General features: G+C 41.8%; 1 protein-coding gene and 1 pseudogene across 2 annotated transcripts; both read right to left on the reverse strand.

Moving 5' to 3' along the window:
• Positions 1 to 2,138: 2,138 nt before the first annotated feature.
• On the reverse strand, positions 2,139 to 7,328 carry LOC311496536 (neural cell adhesion molecule 1-like; annotated as a pseudogene). The gene is made up of 16 exons: positions 7,265 to 7,328; positions 6,822 to 6,893; positions 6,500 to 6,697; positions 6,289 to 6,426; positions 5,892 to 6,128; positions 5,643 to 5,760; positions 5,202 to 5,356; positions 4,966 to 5,099; positions 4,548 to 4,683; positions 4,267 to 4,434; positions 4,038 to 4,157; positions 3,528 to 3,655; positions 3,267 to 3,435; positions 2,895 to 3,087; positions 2,676 to 2,806; positions 2,139 to 2,563 (listed from the first exon to the last, which is right to left on the reverse strand). The product of its transcript is annotated as a neural cell adhesion molecule 1-like (transcript).
• A 1,841-nt stretch (positions 7,329 to 9,169) lies between these two features.
• On the reverse strand, positions 9,170 to 19,028 carry LOC311497039 (neural cell adhesion molecule 1-like). Its single transcript, XM_084557139.1, has 17 exons — positions 18,651 to 19,028; positions 15,634 to 15,727; positions 15,189 to 15,260; positions 14,878 to 15,075; positions 14,667 to 14,804; positions 14,270 to 14,407; positions 14,021 to 14,138; positions 13,580 to 13,734; positions 13,344 to 13,477; positions 12,929 to 13,064; positions 12,631 to 12,798; positions 12,403 to 12,522; positions 11,893 to 12,020; positions 11,632 to 11,800; positions 11,218 to 11,410; positions 10,996 to 11,121; positions 9,170 to 10,882 (listed from the first exon to the last, which is right to left on the reverse strand). The coding sequence occupies exons 1-17, from the start codon at positions 18,798 to 18,800 to the stop codon at positions 10,840 to 10,842; spliced, it is 2,280 nt and encodes a 759-aa protein (XP_084413265.1). The 5' UTR covers positions 18,801 to 19,028; the 3' UTR covers positions 9,170 to 10,839.
• Between the last annotated feature and the right edge of the window lie 1,103 nt (positions 19,029 to 20,131).

Genomic DNA, 20,131 nt, shown 5'->3' on the forward strand with positions numbered 1-20,131 from the left:
AAAAAAAAAGGGAAGTACCCAAAATATTTCCAGAGAAAGGATAAAGTTTTTTAAAGTTTGATGTTTTCGTGAGGTGCAAGTCTATAGCAGTGAAGATGAAGAAGATATACAAGACAAGATGTATAAACTGATATTTATTCGTATTTAATCTGGAGATAAAGATGTATTTTACTTCGTGATCATATGATTCGAAAGGCGCAGCTTCAACAGGCAAGACATGCAACTACTGCTTGGGGCCCGAGCCAGAATGGGGGCCCGCGACAAACTTGAAACTATAGCGGTGTGGCAGTGTGCTCAAAGACAGTAGGAGTCACTCCCCGTATTAGTTCAACTAGGAGGAAGAATGAAAGAATGTCAGTCAGATACTTTACATTTTACATTTGCCTATAAGACCCCACTTAAGTCTTGAATTGCCTCCGTGTGTGATGCCGCCACAACATACAACATATGAATAGCAATGTGGGGTTATACTTGACTTGACTTGAAAAAAGTGAAATCCACAGAGGAAGTGTTAGCCTCAGTACAGAATAATGAATACAGGGTTATTACTGGACCAAAATATATAATACTAATGAGAAACTAGAAGGAAAAAAAACATGTTAAATAATAACATGTCATGCGGTCCTGCTTCGGTGTCTTGATTGCCACATCACTTCTCGGTGAGGCTTTATTGAGTGTTCTTCAGTGACTCAGCCGTTCCTTCAAAAACAAACCCTTAACTTCCTGCTGGTAGTCATGTCAGTGCTTGTTATCCTCTTCATGTGTGAAACAACACTGTCACAATGAGAAAGCATCTAACAATGCAGAGACCCCTTGTGTTACGTTTGGAGCTGATCCTCACAGTGGAAAAGATCAGTTTCATGGTTCATTTTTTTTGCAGCCAAGAATTGTTAAATACTCAATCTGTGATGCAGATATAAGTGAGCGGCCCCGCCGTCAACATTTACTGAACACACAGGGCTGATAAACTCTCATCCGTCCGTATTGTTATATAACTCTTAAACCAGAAACAGAGTCTCCGTCTTGGAGCTGTAATATCTCAGACAAACAATGAATCAGTTTCCTTGTTCTGGAAGCATCGGTCCTCAAAATGAACCTGATACATAAAGGTTAAAAAACTTGAAGCATATTGGATAGATTAAAAATGTGGTAAAATATTTCACTTAATAAATTTGAATTTTTTACACATTTTGTTTGAGTTATTCATTCATTCATTCATCTTCTGTAACCGCTTGTCCTGTGAAGGGTCACGGGGGGTGCTGGAGCCTATCCCAGCTGTCATCGGGCGAGAGGCGGGGTACACCCTGGACAGGTCGCCAGTCTATCACAGGGCTTGTTTGAGTTAGTTCACCCTAAACATATTAGAAAATAGTAAAAAAAAACACATGTTCTTTCTCTTGCATATACTGGTATTACGTCATGCACATACATTTGGCTAGGTCCTCCTTGGTTTTGAGACTATCTATCAGATCAATAAACTAACAGACCAAATAACTGATATCCATTTTCAATGCTTAGAGTTGTAAACACTGAACAAATATGTTTATTCAGCTTATGTTTATTGAAAGACAAATATCAATTTAACATCCACCTTTCACTTCAGGTGGTCTTCAGAGACATTTTCTGACTGTGTTCATATAACACATCCATGCACTAGTGTGTCCGCGACCAGCCAGATTCACATCTTGAATTCCTATTTCTGCTATTTGTTTTTTCTTCTTGATGTCAGTTCACCAGTTGCCAACTGTTTACAGGACTTCTTTTATCTCTTTTCTACTGTACAAACATGAAGAGGTCAGCTGAAACCACTGTTTACCCTGTTTATACACAGAGGGAAAGTTCAATTTTGGGACAAAAAAGAGTTTGGTATCAGTTATTTCCTGAGGAAATTCAATGCTTATGCATAGAAAAAAGAAAAAAAAAAATGAATGTGTGTGCCAGGAATGAACAATTGGAGTCTTACTATTGTAGCTTGATGGTTTATATCAAAACATTGCAGCACACACACTGTTTGTGCTGCTAAAAAATATAAATAAATCACAGATTTTAACTGTGTGATATACAAGCAAGAGTTCATTTTACTGGCCCAGATATTTTAGGGTTAGAGGTTAGGGTTACAGTCTTCTTGGTGATATTTAGATTCTCAGTTATGGCCTAAAAATCTTAAAATCACAACTCCACAATATGTCTATTGGGTTTTGATGCTTTTCAAACTCAGCTCAACCAAATGCGTGAATGCACAAGCCTTGAAAGGTAATAAACGACTCAAAACGGTCAAAATAGAGAATAATCTACAAGTCTGTTTCTTTGTTCGTTAAAGCTAAATGTGTATGTTCTTCAGAGAACCTCGAAACCGGTGTAGCGGACTTGGAATGGGCTAACAAACATGATCAGAAATCTTGCTTCTGATTTATCGTCATTCACCTTCATTCTCCTACAGTGTGTCGGCATGTTTGACCTTTCCCATGGCAGCAGTTCATCTCTTGTTGTTTATACAGTAGGTTTCTTCAGTCTCTGGCCTCATGCACTGGCAATGGGCAATTCTCTGTCTGGTTGTATTTTCCTGGGGGAAAGAAGAAATAATTGTCAGTGAGACAAAAACACATAAATACATGGATGGATTTAATGGACGTGTAAATATACGTGTAGATTTGAAGTGTATGTAATGGACATACTCGTGTTTGGTGAGCGGGGCCTTGTCGATAAGCAGGTGACCTCTGTGAGCTGACCCTCCTTGGTGAGTGTCTGGACCCCAGCCTGTTGCATGCTGCCTCTCAGAGTGCTCATACCCTTCAGGTTTACTTCTCTGCAGAAAGGGACACAAGAATTATGACGAGGACAAGGAATGCCTGAAACACAGTGTCTCCTACAGACTTTTCCTAACGCCTACTTACCCCTTAGCGGTCCCGTCTCCTTCTTCAACCATTTTGAGACCTGGAATCTTCTGTCCAAAGAGCTTCCCTGCGATGGTCATGAGCAGACCACAGCGATTTCTGTAGCAGCAGATGGCGTCTACCACCACGAAAACCACCAGGAAGATCACCATGACGATGCCAATCACGCTGCCGTTGGTCATGCTAATGCTCACTTTGATGGGAGGAAGAAGAGAGGAAAGAGTTGTGATGACCTAACTGAAATAATCAGTCAATGATGTCTTTATTCTGGCAAGAAAAAAGGGCTATTCAAACAGTCAGTCTCCAGGTGATACTCTAAGCCAAATTTTCTAGCTGATGGCAGCATATGATGGAGGTTAGGAGGCTCCATACCAGGCTGCGCTGCAATGGTGAAGTTGAATACTGCAGGGATGGAGGACCCATTAGCATTGACCGACGTGACTTGCAGTTGATAGTCTGAGCCAAACGCCAAGTCTTTGAGGAGGACGGAGTCAGCATCGGGCGGCAGCTGCATTCCTTTCCACTCAGTCCCTTCTTTTTCCTGATTGAAGAGAGCAGAGGAAACAAACGTCTTAATCGGGAAAAAATGGATGGACAGAAGCATCTAAAGCGCCTCGGTGAAACATCCCTCACCTGTTTGTACCGAATACTGAAGTGCTGCAGAGGGGTTCCACCAATGTCACCCTGTCTGATAGGGATAGAGAAGGAGTTTCCTTCTACTTTCATCTAATTTGATGACAAAACTGGACTGTCTGGTTCCTCTACAGACGGGAAGAAGGGAGGGAGGACGGAATTTACAACCAGGGCAATGATGATTAATTAATATTGCTGTATTTATCAAGAGATTAAATTAGACGGTATAACTTCTAAACAGCCTTGAGGACTTTACCTTCTGAAGATGGATGACAGTAGATTACATGGTGTCATCAGCAGCATGAGTGAACATCAGGCGGCAGAAGATGATGGCACGAAAATGTTATGATGTTGAGAGCATGAGAGATGAAAAAGAAAGAATAAGTGATGGCAGATGAGGAGGTTAAGCCTTACTTACGTAGCAAATTCAGGCTGCATTATCGTACAGTCCATAGCATGAATGATGGATTTAATGTGTGACGTAGCTTTGTTGGTGTGTGAGGAACTTACGCAGTCCCTGGGTGCGAACGTTGTCTGGATCTGAGAACTCTCCCAGTCCCACTGCATTCATGGCAGCTAAGCGCACAGAGTACAATGTGTACGGCTTGAGGTTGGTGATAGTTAGGGGATCTATACAAACACATGCACAAAAATACTCAGCATGTATGTAATTAAATGATACTGTTTGCACATTTGAGGTATAAATTATGCTAAATGATGCAAAGAGCAGATGTTTCACCTGAAGTCAGGACTGTGACCTCTTTCCACTCTTCTGCTGGATTTTGTCTCCACTGTAGCACATAACTTGTGATTGGCGCTCCGCCACTGATGGGTGGGGTTTTGAGTGAGAAGAGGACAGAGGCTGGGCCAGGAGACACTGTCAGGTAGAGAGGAGGGCCGGGCTGGGCTGTGGGTAGAGAGGAAGGGTGGAGGGAAAAAAAGAGAGAACAGAAATAACTAAATAAACTCCAGGAGACTTTATTTTTTAACCACAATATATAGACAGACACAAACTCTTACTGTATATCGCAACGTCTCTTGATGCATTTCCAAGAGTGCTCACAGCCATGCAGGAATACAATCCACCATCGGTGGGCACTACTTCCTCAATCATCAATCGGCCACTTGCCACACGGACACGACCAGCAGTTTGATCCTGAGGAGAAAAGGGAAAGAGAAGGAGGTTCACTAATTATTATTTTTTTACTAATTAGATTTAAATAGTAAATACAATAGTAATAATACGGTAACCCTTATCATGTAGAAGTCCACCCTACTCTGGCCCATGTAAAAATGTACAAAACACAAAAGTCAAATGTGTAAGTTGCAGTTATCACTGAACTGTTGTTGGTTGAGCTAATAGCTGTAACTGCACATTTAATTAGTTTGCACAGTTGTATTTATGATTGTACAGTAATGTATGTCCATACGCTCTTACCACTGTGCGTCCATTGTGCTTGTTGATCCAGTATAGCTGAGGTGAAGGATGTCCTGACACGTTACAGGACACGGAAACACTCTCGCCAACCAACACATTCAGCTGCTCTTCTGACACAGACATATCTGGAGCCTCTGACATATCCGAACATAGCCTTGATTATTAACCAAGACTTTATAGACGCTCATTTACAGATGCTATAACAGTAAAACATGATAAAGTGACATGAAACCAACCAAAGACATGAAGCGTGATGGTAGCACTGTTCTCAGCTATCTTGTTAGTGGCGGTGCAGGCGTACTCCCCAAGGTCGGCCTTGACGACATGCTGTACAGTCAACTGGCTCCGGTCTGAGTTGAAGAGATGACGGGATGGGTCAAACTGTACCGGCCTTGGAAAAGCAAAACAAAGAGCAATGGAAATATGAGATGATGTGATTCTATGCAGATGTAAGGACAGAGGAAAGAAAGGGGCCAGAAGAGGGAGGCAGAGGGGAAAGCTTGAAGGCGTGAGGCCACAGAACATTAACAAAGCAGATAAAGACATTTCTCTGCAGACGCACACACACGTGTACACAACTGTACTGATCTACATCGCTAATGTGGTTCCTTTTTAACAGGAATATGAAATATTAGTCTTGTGCATTGTCAGTGTCATGCATTAAAACAGTGTCTTACATGGTCCAGGTGATGTTGGGTTTAGGCAGGCCATCCACCAAACAGAACAAAGAGACGTTCATGTCAGGTCCGGCAATCACTTTTTTCTCCTCTTTTTTCAGGATCACAGTGGGAGGAGCTGCAGGACGGGGAAACATTATTAATGTAAATGGTCTGCTTCACATTTAATTCCCCACTCATCATGTAAAATAGGGTCACGCGACTATGTAAGGATATTCCAAACCCTGTTGGCGTGAGGAAAAAACTAACCATGGACGACAACAGACACAGCGAGGTTCTTAGAGATGGGCCTTCCTCTGATCTGTGCCCTACACGTGTATGTCCCAGCATCCTCTTTCGTCACTTTTCCAATGTGGAGCGTGTTATCAGGCAACTGGCGAACACGACCTGAAGTGGCAGAGCAATCCAGAGACAGACACGGGTGAATGAAAGCAGCAAAGGCAAAGTTACCGAAGTTAAGGATTTGCTCGGTAAAATAGATCTGATCTGAGTTGTTCAGTCACTAGCTGCCATTTCATCTTTATATTTCAGTTATTCAGCCATCTGAAGCCTTTTGGGGATTCTTGTTGAGTTAAAGTGATAGTCAAGAGCTTAGCAAGTTTACAAAACTTTTAAAAATCATCTTCATAGCACCACAAGCTCTTACCTTCAGAAGAGAAAGCATTAGTGTCTTTAAACCAGTGAACATCCACTGCTGGCTGTCCTGTCACCAGACATGGCACCGTCCCGTCCGTGCCCACCAGAAACACATGGTAGGTGGCGGTGTTTCCAAACGACGGACCATCTGATGAAAGAGGAAACAATTAGGAGGCCCGTTTTCTACACAGTCAAGCAGCCTCTGCACAGTTGTCGCTTACCATAAACGTGCACTTCCATCCGAGTGCTATCTATATGACCGCTGTCAAAATCACAGTGGCAGACGTAGGTGCCCGCATCCTTCATTGTGGACTTCTTAATGTACAGCTTAGAAGAAGTCTCATCCACCTTTGACACAATCTCTTCATCGTCTATGTCTTCTCCATCCTTCAGCCACGTTATATCTCCGTCCCCTCCAGCTAGGACAGGAGAACAGAAGGTAGTAAAGAGGGACCAGGACGAATAAGCTGATTTGCCAGAGGAGGCTCAAGCTGAATAGTTTCGTTTACACATAGTCTCATCAGCCATTGAATGAACATTTACCTTTACATAACATTAGGATCTCTTCTCCCAGCTGTACGTCTTGCTTACTGGTGATGATTTCCATCTTAGCATCTAAAAGAAAAGACAGGAGGAGACTTTGTTGTTCTTTGGCATTTGATTTTTCTCTTATCAGAAGTTGTTCAACATGACCCTTCACCCGTAACCATTATATGAATTATTAGATCTGTACTCATATTTTGCAGCTTAAAAAACCACCAGTATAAGAAGCTTATTGTTATAATGATTTATGTCTCTTTTCTTTAAGATTGGTCAACATGAACCATGGCTGAAAACGGCTGAATCCAGCTGAAATGTGTTTTTCCTCTTTGTACACACACACACACAGAATCTTTCTATTTGTTCACAGTCTTTGTCTTTTAGAAACGTGAAAAGTCCTATATAATATACAACATAAAATCAGTGAGGATGTTAACAGATCTTACCTGTGCCGTACACCAGCAGCAGGAGCAGCAAGGCCGCTTTCAGGACGAGAGTTGACAGGTTCATCACGTTCACCAGGTTACCGATCCTGTAACTCTGCTGACAGGGCACCATACTCAAGTTTCTAATTTACAATTTAATCTGATTAAATTCCCAAATTGAATTAAAGAGTTTTTCCGCGCATCAAATAAACCTGAAATATTTGCACCTCCGTTTCACTCAGACACCTGCTGTTTCCTATCCCCCTAACACAAATATGAGAGAGACTGGGTCTGTGTCACAGGTTTTATAGGGTCACCAGAGCTGATGTGATGACAGGAAATGAGAGGGGGGTGGGTGAAAGAGAGGAAGAGAAAGCTCTGGTCTCTAAACCTTAGCGTGTACGCTTATCATCATGGGGGCCCTAAGCAAGATGCTATTTGGGGGCCCCTAGTTTATCAAACTACGATGAAGAAATTCCTAACCCTTAAATGGATTCAAGGAGTTTTATTGTCATCACACACATGTTGGTACATGAGGTGGAACGAAATTAGTTACCCTGGTCCCAGTGCAAGCCAAAACAGAAACAGTAAAAGTATTCATTCATTCATTCATTCATCTTCTGTAACCGCTTATTCCTGTTAAGGGTCGCAGGCGTCTGCTGGAGCCTATCCCAGCTGTCATCGGGCGAGAGGCGGGGGTACTCCCTGGACAGGTCGCCAGTCTATCGCAGGGCCGCAGAAACAGTAAGCAACAAGTAAGAGTATAAAAATAGAATAAAATTAGCTAACTAAGTATAAAAAAATAGGCAAGTAAGTAATATAAATATAGAAAGTGACAATTGTGCACTACTGGAGTCTGTGCAAGACGACTGCAAAATGTGCAAAATGTGTCTGTGGTTGGTTGTCTGGGGGGGCGGGGGGTGGCCCCACCATCAACATTTACTGAACACACAGGGCTGATAAACTCTCATCCGTCCGTATTGTTATATAACTCTTAAACCAGAAACAGAGTCTCCGTCTTGGAGCTGTAATATCTTAGACAAACAATGAATCAGTTTCCTCATTCTGGAAGCATCAGTCCTCAAAATGAACCTGATACATAAAGGTTAAAAAACTTCAAGCGTATAAAACAACACATGTTCTCTCTCTTGCATATACTGGCATTAAGCCATGCACATACATTTGGCTAGGTCCTCCTTGGTTTTGATACTATCTGTCTGATCAATAAACTAACAGACCAAATAACTGATTTCCACTTTCAATGCTTAGAGTTGTAAAAATGGAACAAAAATGTTTGTTGAAAGAAAAATATTAGTTTAACATCCACCTTTCACTTCAGGTGGTCTTCAGAGACATTTTCTGACTGTGTTCATATAACACATGCATGCACTAGTGCATCCACGACCAGCCAGATTCGTATCTTGAATTCCTATTTCTGCTATTTGTTTTTTCTTCTTGATGTCAGTTCACCAGTTGCCAACTGTTTACAGGACTTCTTTTATCTCTTTTCTACTGTACAAACATGAAGAGGTCAGCTGAAACCACTGTTTACCCTGTTTATACACAGATGGAAAGTTCAATTTTGGGACAAAAAAGAGTTTGGTATCAGTTATTTCCTGAGGAAATTCAATGTTTATGCATAAAAAAATAAAGTAAAAAAATGAATGTGTGTGCCAGGAATGAACAATTGGAGTCTTACTATTGTAGCTTGATGGTTTATATCAAAACATTGCAGCACACACACTGTCTGTGCTGCTAAAAAATATAAATAAAAAACACAGATTTTAACTGTGTGATATACAAGCAAGAGTTCATTTTACTGGCCCAGATATTTTAGGTTCAGAGGTTAGGATTACAGCCTTCTTGGTGATATTCAGATTCTCAGTTATGGCCGAAGAAGCTTAAAATCACCACTCCACAATTTGTCTACTGGGTTTTGATGCTTTTCAAACTCATCTTAACCAAATGCTTGAATGCACAAGCATTTCAATTCAATTCAATTCAATTTTATTTATATAGCATCAATAACAATACAAATCGTCTCAAGACATTTTACAAAACCCGGCCTGAAACCCCCAGAGCAAGCCTGAAGGCGACGGTGGCAAGGAAGAACTCCCTTATAACAGGAAGAAACCTTGACCAGAACCCTGCTGATATGGAGGGACACATCAGTCTAAGGCCTTGAAAGGTAACAAACAACTCAAAACTGTCAAAATAAGAGGAAGGAAGCCTATTTCTTTGTTTGTTAAAGCTAAATGTGTGTGTTCTTCAGAGAACCTTGAAACCAGTGTAGCAGACTTGGAATGGGCGATTATAACAAATATGATCAGAAGTCTTGCTTCTGATTTATCTTCATTCACCAGCAGTGTGTTTAAACGTCATTTGGTATTTTAATTTCTCTTTATATCTCTGTATATAGTCATTGAAGCGAAAACACATTTTCTTTGTTAACAACTTTACTGGACGTGACGGAGATGCTGCTAAAACAAGACTGAAAAACATTCATTTGGTGAGCAAAAATTAAAATTAAAATAAAAGCATAAAGCTGTTTAACAGTCCAAAGTTTATCAAACACAAAGATGAATAGTGTGTATATACAACCATGTACAGTGCTACAGTATTACAACAATGTCAAACCACTTCAATAATGCATACATTGTATGTCAAAGTCTCTTTTAAACCGAAAAGCAGCAGGAAGAGTTAAATACTTGAAACATTTTCATGTGAACATGCTACTGTTTGCTGTAAATAATAATATGGCTATAAATACAAAATAACTTACATTAATCCATTTTGTTAGGCGTAAATGTATTTTCCTATTATTACAGGTACTTTAAAGAAGAAGTTTGTAATAAACGTAAATTAAAATCTTAAAAAAATTCACAAAAAAAGTGTCTAACAGCAACGCCGGCTACAAAGTCAAATCCAGCTTTGAATTCAAAGCCTCTCATAAAGAACACTCTCACGTGATCACGGTCGACTTAAAAACAATAAATATCCGCACATGTTATTTTACATCAAGGTTAGTTTCAGTTTAAGATATATTGCCCTTTAAATGATTCATAAAGCTGCAGTAACAGGAATATAACAGAAAAAATAATAATAATATACAGTGTTTAGTCAGTGACCAAACTGTTAGTGGAGCTGCCACAATGCAATAATAGTAAGGTGTTACTGGCAATAAAAAGAGCTTTGAAAAAAGACCTTGGGTCTGTGTAACTGTGTCTAGGTAAACATTGGTTGTGTCTTGCAGAAAGGTTATAACATTATCACAACAGTTTTACCCTGTAAAACACAGACAACAAGATTACCCTGTAAGAGGACCTTTGATTAGACTAAACTGTAGCGGACAAAACTCTAAACTTACAGTAAAAACTCCTGCCTGTAGTCTCTGCTAGTCTTCATGTCAGCTTGTGTGAGGACCGTCCTCTCGGGTGTCCTCTTCCTCCAACAGCACAGAGGTCCGGATCGGTCCGGTTTCAGCACACTTTGACAAAATCAGTCAGTTTCCTACAGTGTGTCGGCATGTTTGACCTTTCCCATGGCAGCAGTTCATCTCTTGTTGGTTGTATAGTAGGTTTCTTCAGTTTCTGGCCTCATGCACTGGCAATGGGCAGTTCTCTGTCTGGTTGTATTTTCCTGGGGGAAAGAAGAAATAATTGTCAGTGAGACAAAAAAAACATAAACACATGGATGGATTTAATGGACGTGTAAATATACGTGTAGATTTGAAGTGTATGTAATGGACATACTCGTGTTTGGTGAGCGGAGCCTTGTCGCAGGTGACCTCTGTGAGCTGACCCTCCTTGGTGAGTGTCTGGACCCCAGCCTGTTGCATGCTGCCTCTCAGAGTGCTCATACCCTTCAGGTTTACTTCTCTGCAGAAAGGGACACAAGAATTATGACGAGGACCGGACGAAGGCCAATGCCTGACACACAGTGTCTCCTACAGACTTCTCCTAACGCCTACTTACCCCTTAGCGGTCCCGTCTCCTTCCTCAACCATTTTAAGACCTGGAATCTTCTCTCCAAAGAGCTTCCCTGCGATGGTCATGAGCAAGCCACAGCGATTTCTGTAGCAGCAGGTGGCATCTACCACCAGGAAAACCACCAGGAAGATCACCATGACGATGCCAATCACGCTGCCTTTGGTCATGCTGCGGCTCACTTTGACGGGAGGAAGAAGAGAGGAAAGAGTTGTGATGACCTAACTGAAATAATCAGTCAATGATGTCTTTATACTGGCAAGAAAAATGGATTTGGCAGATCAAATGAAAAATAAAATAGAGGCTATTCAGGGCTATTCATATTATCAGTCTCCAGGTGATACTCTAAGCCGAATTTTCTAGCTAACGGCAGCATATGATGGAGGTTAGGAGGCTCCATACCAGGCTGCGCTGCAATGGTGAAGTTGAATACTGCAGGCATGGAGGACCCATTAGCGTTGACCGACGTGACTTCCAGTTGATAGTCTGAGCCAAACGCCAAGTCTTTGAGTAGGACGGAGTCAGCCTCGGGCGGCAGCTGCATTCCTTTCCACTCAGTCCCTTCTTTTTCCTGATTCCAGAGACCAGAGGAAACAAACGTCTTAATCGGGAAAAAATGGATTGACAGAAGCATCTAAACCGCCTCGGTGAAACATCCCTCACCTGTTTGTACCGAATGCTGAAGTGCTGCAGAGGGGTTCCACCAATGTCACCCAGTCTGATAGGGATAGAGAAGGAGTTTCCTTCTACTTTCATCTCATTGGATGACAAAACTGGACTGTCTGGTTCCTCTACAGACGGGAAGAAGAGAGGGAGGACGGAATTTACAACCAGGGCAATGATGATTAATTAATATTGCTGTATTTATCAAGAGATTAAATTAGACGGTATAACTTCTAAACAGCCTTGAGGACTTTACCTTCTGAAGATGGATGACAGTAGATTACATGGTGTCATCAGCAGCATGAGTGAACATCAGGCGGCAGAAGATGATGGCACGAAAATGTTATGATGTTGAGAGCATGAGAGATGAAAAAGAAAGAATAAGTGATGGCAGATGAGGAGGTTAAGCCTTACTTACGTAGCAAATTCAGGCTGCATTATCGTACAGTCCATAGCATGAATGATGGATTTAATGTGTGACGTAGCTTTGTTGGTGTGTGAGGAACTTACGCAGTCCCTGGGTGCGAACGTTGTCTGGATCTGAGAACTCTCCCAGTCCCACTGCATTCATGGCAGCTAAGCGCACAGAGTATGATGTGTACGGCTTGAGGTTGGTTATAGTTAGGGGATCTATAAAAACACACGCACAAAAATACTCAGCATGTATGTAATTAAATGATACTGTTTGCACATTCAAGTATAAATGATGCTAAATGATGCAAGGAGCAGATGTTTCACCTGAAGTTGGGACTGTGACCTCTTTCCACTCTTCTGCTGGATTTTGTCTCCACTGTAGCACATAACTTGTGATTGGCGCTCCGCCACCGATGGGTGGGGTTTTGAGTGAGAAGAGGACAGAGGCTGGGCCAGGAGACACTGTCAGGTAGAGAGGAGGACCGGGCTGGGCTGTGAGGAGAGAGGAAGGGTGGAGAAAAAAAAAGAGAGAACAGAAATAACTAAATAAACTCCAGGAGACATGTTTCCTTCTATTAACTTTTTATTTTACCACAATATATAGACAGACACAAACTCTTACTGTATATCGCAACGTCTCTTGATGCATTTCCAAGAGTGCTCACAGCCATGCAGGAATACAATCCACCATCGGTGGGCACTACTTCATCAATCACCAATCGGCCACTCGCCACACGGACACGACCAGCAGTTTGATCCTGAGGAGAAAAGGGAAAGAGAAGGAGGTTCAGTAATTATTTTGTTTTAATAATTAGATTTAAATAGTAAATACAATAGTAATAATACAGTAACCCTTATCATGTAGAAGTCCACCCAACTCTGGCCCATGTAAAAATGTACAAAACACAAATGTCAAATGTGTAAGGTGCAGTTATCACTGAACTGTTGTTGGTTGAGCTAATAGCTGTAACTGCACATTTAATTAGTTTGCACAGTTGTATTTAATGTATACATAATGTATGTCCATACGCTCTTACCACTGTGCGTCCATTGTGCTTGTTGATCCAGTGCAGCTGAGGTGAAGGATGTCCTGACACGTTACAGGACACGGAAACACTCTTGCCAACCAACACATTCAGCTGCTCTTCTGACACAGACACCTCTGGAGCCTCTGACATATCCGAACATAGCCTTGATTATTAACCAAGACTTTATAGACGCTCGTTTACAGATGTTATTACAGTAAAACATGATGAAGTGACATGAAACCAACCAAAGACATGAAGCATGATGGTAGCACTGCTCTCAGCTATCTTGTTAGTGGCGGTGCAGACGTACTCCCCAAGGTCGGCCTTGACGACATGCTGTACAGTCAACTGGCTCCGGTCTGAGTTGAAGAGATGACGGGATGGGTCAAACTGTACCGGCCTAGGAAAAGCAAAACAAAGAGCAATGGAAATATGAGACAATGTGATTCTATGCAGATGTTAGGACAGAGGAAAGAAAGGGGCCAGAAGAGGGAGGCAGAGGGGAAAGCCTGAAGGCGTGAGGCCACAGAACATTAACAAAGCAGATAAGGACATTTCTCTGCAGACGCACACACACGTGTACACAACTGTACTGATCTACATCGCTAATGTGGTTCCTTTTTAATAGGAATATGAAATATTAGTCTTGTGCATTGTCAGTGTCATGCATTAAAACGGTTTCTTACATGGTCCAGGTGATGTTGGGTTTAGGCAGGCCATCCACCAAACAGAACAAAGAGACGTTCATGTCAGGTCCGGCAATCACTTTTTTCTCCTCTTTTTTCAGGATCACAGTGGGAGGAGCTGCAGGACGGGGAAACATTATTAATGTAAATGGTCTACTTCACATTTAATTCACCACTCATCATGTAAAATAGGGTCACGCGACTATGTAAGGATATTCCAAACCCTGTTGGCGTGAGGAAAAAACTAACCATTGACGACAACAGACACAGCGAGGTTCTTAGAGATGGGCCTTCCTCTGATCTGTGCCCTACACGTGTATGTCCCAGCATCCTCTTTCGTCACTTTTCCAATGTGGAGCGTGTTATCAGGCAACTGGCGAACACGACCTGAAGTGGCAGAGCAATCCAGAGACAGACACGGGTGAATGAAAGCAGCAAAGGCGAAGTTACCGAAGTTAAGGATTTGCTCGGTAAAATAGATCTGATCTGAGTTGTTCAGTCACTAGCTGCCATTTCATCTTTATATTTCAGTTATTCAGCCATCTGAAGCCTTTTGGGGATTCTTGTTGAGTTAAAGTGATAGTCAAAAGCTTAGCAAGTTTACAAAACTTTTAAAAATCATCTTCATAGCACCACAAGCTCTTACCTTCAGAAGAGAAAGCATTAGTGTCTTTAAACCAGTGAACCTCCACTGCTGGCTGTCCTGTCACCAGACATGGCACCGTCCCGTCCGTGCCCACCAGAAACTCATGGTAGGTGGCGGTGCTTCCAAAGGACGGACCATCTGATGAAAGAGGAAACAATTAGGAGGCCCGTTTTCTACACAGTCAAGCAGCCTCTGCACAGTTGTCGCTTACCATAAACGTGCACTTCCATCCGAGTGCTATCTATATGACCGCTGTCAAAATCACAGTGGCAGACGTAGGTGCCCGCATCCTCCATCTTGGACTTCTTAATGTACAGCTTAGAAGAAGTCTCATCCACCTTTGACACAATCTCTTCATCATCTATGTCTTCTCCATCCTTCACCCACGTTATATCTCCGTCCCCTCCAGCTAGGACAGGAGAACAGAAGGTAGTAAAGAGGGACCAGGACGAGTAAGCTTCAGCTTCTACTCAAGCTGAATAGTTTCGTTCTAGTCTCATCAGCCATTGAATGAACATTTACCTTTACACAACATTAGGATCTCTTCTCCCAGCTGCACATCTTGCTTACTGGTGATGATTTCCATCTTAGCATCTAAAAGAAAAGACAGGAGGAGACTTTGTTTTTCTTTGGCATTTGTTTTTTCTCTTATCAGAAGTCGTTCAACATGACCCTTCACCCGTAACCATTATATGAATTATTAGATCTGTACTCATAATTTGCAGCTTAAAACCCCACCAGTATAAGAAGTTTATTGTTAGAATGATTTCTTTCTCTGTTCTTTAAGATTGGTCAACATGAACCACGGCTGAAAACGGCTGAATCCAGCTGAAACGTGTGTTTTTCCTCTTTGTACACACACACACACAGAATCTTTCTATTTGTTCACAGTCTTTGTCTTTTAGAAATGTGACGAGTCCCATATAATATACAACAATAAATCAGTGAGGATGTTAACAGATCTTACCTGTGCCGTACACCAGCAGCAGGAGCAGCAAGGCCGCTTTCAGGACGAGAGTTGACAGGTTCATCACGTTCACCAGGTTACCGATCCTGTAACTCTGCTGACAGGGCACAACACTCAAGTTTCTAATTTACAATTTAATCTGATTAAACTCCCAAATTTAATTAAAGAGTTTTTCCGTGCATCAAATAAACCTGAAATATTTGCACCTCCGTTTCACTCAGACACCTGCTGTTTCCTATCCCCCTAACACAAATATGAGAGAGACTGGGTCTGTGTCACAGGTTTTATAGGGTCACCAGAGCTGATGTGATGACAGGAAATGAGAGGGGGGTGGGTGAAAGAGAGGGAGAGAAAGCTCTGGTCTCTTAACCCTCCTTAAACCCCAACAGTTATGTCGGTCATTCATGAAGAGGTGATTATTGAATGACGTCCATCTCCCTCTCATTTCTCTCCCAACCCTCTTTCTTTGTGTTCACTCACAGTTGCCCCAGTTTATCTGTTTTTCTGTTATTTGTACTTCTTTTTTTTTTTTTGTTTTTACCTTTTTTTATAAAATTTTTCTTCATGTCTCTCTCTCTCTCTCTCTCTTTCGCTCTCTCTCTTTGTCTCGTGGTCTCCCTCTCTCTCACCTTCTCCACCCAGTTCTCTGCTTCTCCCTCCAGGCCACCGGATGAAAGCAGGGGAGGCAGCCCCCCCGGGGAAAGAGGAGATGGAGAAAGATATTTTTATCGCCCCATCGTTTTTTCCTCTCTAATTTAAAGGGGTCACATTCTTCTCATGCACATCGCCATACTGCTACCGTCCGCGTTCGCTTGAAAACCTACATCCTGCAGGATGCTGAAATCAGCAGACCTCCGCGATGATGCCCACTCTAACTGCAAAGTAAAACATTTTCTTAACTGTGCCAAACACGTCCTGGTACGTGATTGGAAAAGCAAGAGAATTTGAAAGTACTGACTGCTGGCAAAGGAATAATCAAATTCAAACAGAGGCTTTTGTGAAAGCAGTCAAAGACACAAAAAAGTACACTTTTAATCAGTTTAATCAAAGCAAACTTATGCTGATTAAACTCAGTGTATTTTTCTGTTGATGTGTCTTTGACTTGAGGCTGGTGAAAGCATCAAGCTCCAGTCTTGCAGCCTGTTGGAAAGCACACGTGTTTTCACAGTGAAAATGTAACCGTCGCTGTAAAACATGCCACCGAGCAAGCATGTCCCACATTCCTTTCTCTCAGCAGGCTTTTTGACACATCATAAGGGACATGGCAATGTGCATTCTTTTGGGGTTTTTACAAGTGTGCAAGGGAGGCAAGGGAGGAGACGCGTCCTCATTTCTGACTGGAAAGAGAAACACACCAACAACTAAACATTGCAACAGTCTTGGATATCAAGTCTGTAATTGTTGGGAAATGCACAAATATTGGTCCAAAGGGGGTCAGTGGACTGAAAGAGGGGGGCTGTGTTTGCACACTCGATCAAGCCCATAACCAGTGGAAATACAGCTGAATATTAGCATGCATGGTAGGTAAAGGTGTAATTTCATGGAATTATTAAAAAACAAGCCTGCGCACTTGCACACCTTTACATGATTTAATGCCTTGGAGATTAAATGTCATTCAACTACTTCTAAACAGAAAAAAAAATCTTAGTTTTATCTAATTTCCTTCAAACATATGATTCTGCATGAACAATAATGCAGATCAAGGATGCTGAGACGAAGCAGCTAAACGGAAATCAGCCATCATTCGTGTAATTATTTTCCCTAAGATGACAAACAAGATTAGCAAAAACACTTAAACATCCATTTTGAACATAAAGTAATGACTTCATACTTAAAGAGTTAACCAAATGACCTTGCTCGGCTGCCACGCCCAAACACAAACACACATGTAGACACACACAGTTTACGTCACCGGCCTTTCATGTACGTGGTGTTAGCATCCACTGCCAGTCATGTTTTGTTCCTCCGGGTCCTATCACTTCCATTGGCCAACAGCCAGAGTGCCCCTCCCACATTACCCCTGATAGCCTATCAGTGTCCCCACACCAACGTCCAGCAAGCCAATCAAAGGTTAGCGAGTCCAAAGGGGCCACCTATCAGGTTGATTATCAGGAGGTGTTATTATGGCTCATTAGAACGGAGTGTGCTCATAATGAGGGCCATTAACGAGGGTGGGCACGCACTGACAGCTGCTCTGCATCACATTTGTTTAAGCTCTGTTTTCGCTTGATAACTCACTGAATCTATGAAAGTGAAAATCCAGATGTTTTTAACTGATGCTGCTGCAACTGGTGGTCAGCACAGCCCAGCAGCTTTAAATGGGCACCAATCGCACTTTCTTTAATTTGCAGTTTCTTCAATTTAATAAGTAATAATTGTAAATAAATCTTAAAAGTAAAGACAAAATAGTGAGTGAATACTGGACTTTTATTACATCTGTCAAATGGTGAGGAAACTGAATGTTTGGCCCTCAAGTGGCCAAAAGAAGAATAATGCAGCTTTAAATTTTATAACCTGGCTGATGTGTTGTATGCACGTATCCAACAAAGGTTCAAAATGGGCAGCTGGACTTGTTTCACCACTCATCCAAGTGGCTTCTTCAGTTCTAGGGGACTGGTGGCAAGTTTGAGGTTTTAAATAGGAACTCCTCCTGAAAACTTGCTTGCTATGCTAACAACCAGAAATTGGTGGAGCTAATTTCCATTAACAATTGGGTACTTACCTGTTGTTCAGGGGGGACTGTTTTTTAACTGATGCTGATCCCCTAGAACTGAAGAAGCTACTCGGATGAGTGGTGAAACGTTTTCTCAAAAAACTCTACAAGTCCAGTTGCCTTTTTTAAACCTTTGTTGGATATACCATGACCTGGATGACTGAGAACCACAGACATGTTGTATGCATGATGACAGTTTAATAGTCCTAATAAGGATAAGAACTATGATGTCATAATTAACCCGAATCATTCCTTAAATGTTGGGGAATTTTCATTTGATATACTGTAGGGAAAACACTCTTACATGCACTGATGCCTCACAGCAAGAAAGTTCTGGGTTCGAATCCATCGGCTGACTGGTCCTTTCTGTGTGGAGTTTGCATGTTCCTCCTGTATCTGCATGGGTTCTCTCTGGGTACTCCGGATTCCTCCCACCGTCCAAAGACATGCTCATTAGGTTAACTGGTGATTCTAAATTGGCCGTAGGTGTGAGTGGTTGTCAGTCTCTCTGTGATAGACTGGCGATCTGTCCAGGCTATACCCCGCCTCTCACCCAGTTACAGCTTCGATAAGCTCCAGCACCCCCACAACCCTCCAGAGGATAAGCAGCTACAGAAAATGAACGAAAGAATGAATGAATAATTATGATTAAAAACAGCTGAAACAAACATCAGAAGATAATTAAAACACAAGACAAAGCTAGCCAGTTTGTATTTACCTACTCGTCCAACCGCAAGAAGACCATCTCGGTGCTTGTCTTGCTGCTTTTTACCTTTATTAAGTTCTCTGTAATGATCTCTCATTCAGTGTACTATAAAAATGACACGGGTGACAAATGAAACGTGTTTTTTCACATTTGCTCCACAAAGAGTTAACCATCATGTAAGTTCACTTCTCTGTATTTGTCGTCCGGGATGTATTTATTCTTCCAGGACGCCATTCTCGGGTAAGGGCATGACACACACACACACACACACACACACACAAACACACAAATAAATACACACTCAACATTACAACACTGAGGAGTCAGTGTCCCTCTCTTTGTCCTCGTGGCCAATAAATAAACAAAATGAGAACAATTGGCCGTGCTGTCGGTGCCAAAACCTCCGCATTATGTTTATAGTGGTAACTACAAACTTTCTCAGGCACAAACACAAAATGACAGGCCCAGTCCATTTTGGTGATTTACTTTAGTGGTACAAAGAAACAGACTGCTTCCTGCTAAGGCTTATCAGTTTTGGAGATTATTAAAGTGTGAATTGATGATTAGCACTTTTGTTACTGTAGGCTCTGCTGATGTGAGGGGTCAGGTGGAGGGACTCAGGGTTGGTGAATGTGATAGTGCTGAATTTGGTTTTCTTGCAAAAGCTGGTCAACAATTTAACAGAATGAGTTAAATTATGTTTCAAACTTCATGCTGGGAACAAAAGCAAAAATTGGAAGTCTTTTGAAATGGTAAATTCAGCTTCAAATCCCTGCAATATGATTCTGTTGACGCTGTTAAATGTTATCTGGACTCACTGTCAGTATGAACTGAGTTATGAACTGAGCAGACAGTTTCTGAGCTGCTGGGATGTTGATACGAGTAATAGAAACTTGAATTGACTTGCATTAACGCGCATCAACTGTGGAAATCATCAAACTTGCAATTTTACCTCTAACAGCAACAATCAGTGTAGTGTCATGAGTGCTGTAGCAGAACAAAATGCATCACTTACTTCAGTTTATCCGAACTTTAGGCCACAAACATCAATGAAAGAAAAATCTAAGTTCCACTACAAA

The sequence above is a fragment of the Chelon labrosus genome (assembly GCF_963514085.1).
Source record: "Chelon labrosus genome assembly, chromosome: 12".
NCBI classification, from domain to species: domain Eukaryota; kingdom Metazoa; phylum Chordata; class Actinopteri; order Mugiliformes; family Mugilidae; genus Chelon; species Chelon labrosus.

Excerpts from the sequence above, each read along its gene's own strand:
- LOC311497039 (XM_084557139.1), bottom strand. The coding sequence starts at position 18,800 with ATGAGCATGTCTTTGGACGGTGGGAGGAATCCGGAGTACCCAGAGAGA. Across the intron at positions 14,805-14,877 it reads GATGGAAGTGCACGTTTATG|ATGGTCCGTCCTTTGGAAGC; the intron begins GTAAGCGACAAC and ends CTCTTTCATCAG. Across the intron at positions 10,883-10,995 it reads GCTCCGCTCACCAAACACGA|GAAAATACAACCAGACAGAG; the intron begins GTATGTCCATTA and ends TCTTTCCCCCAG.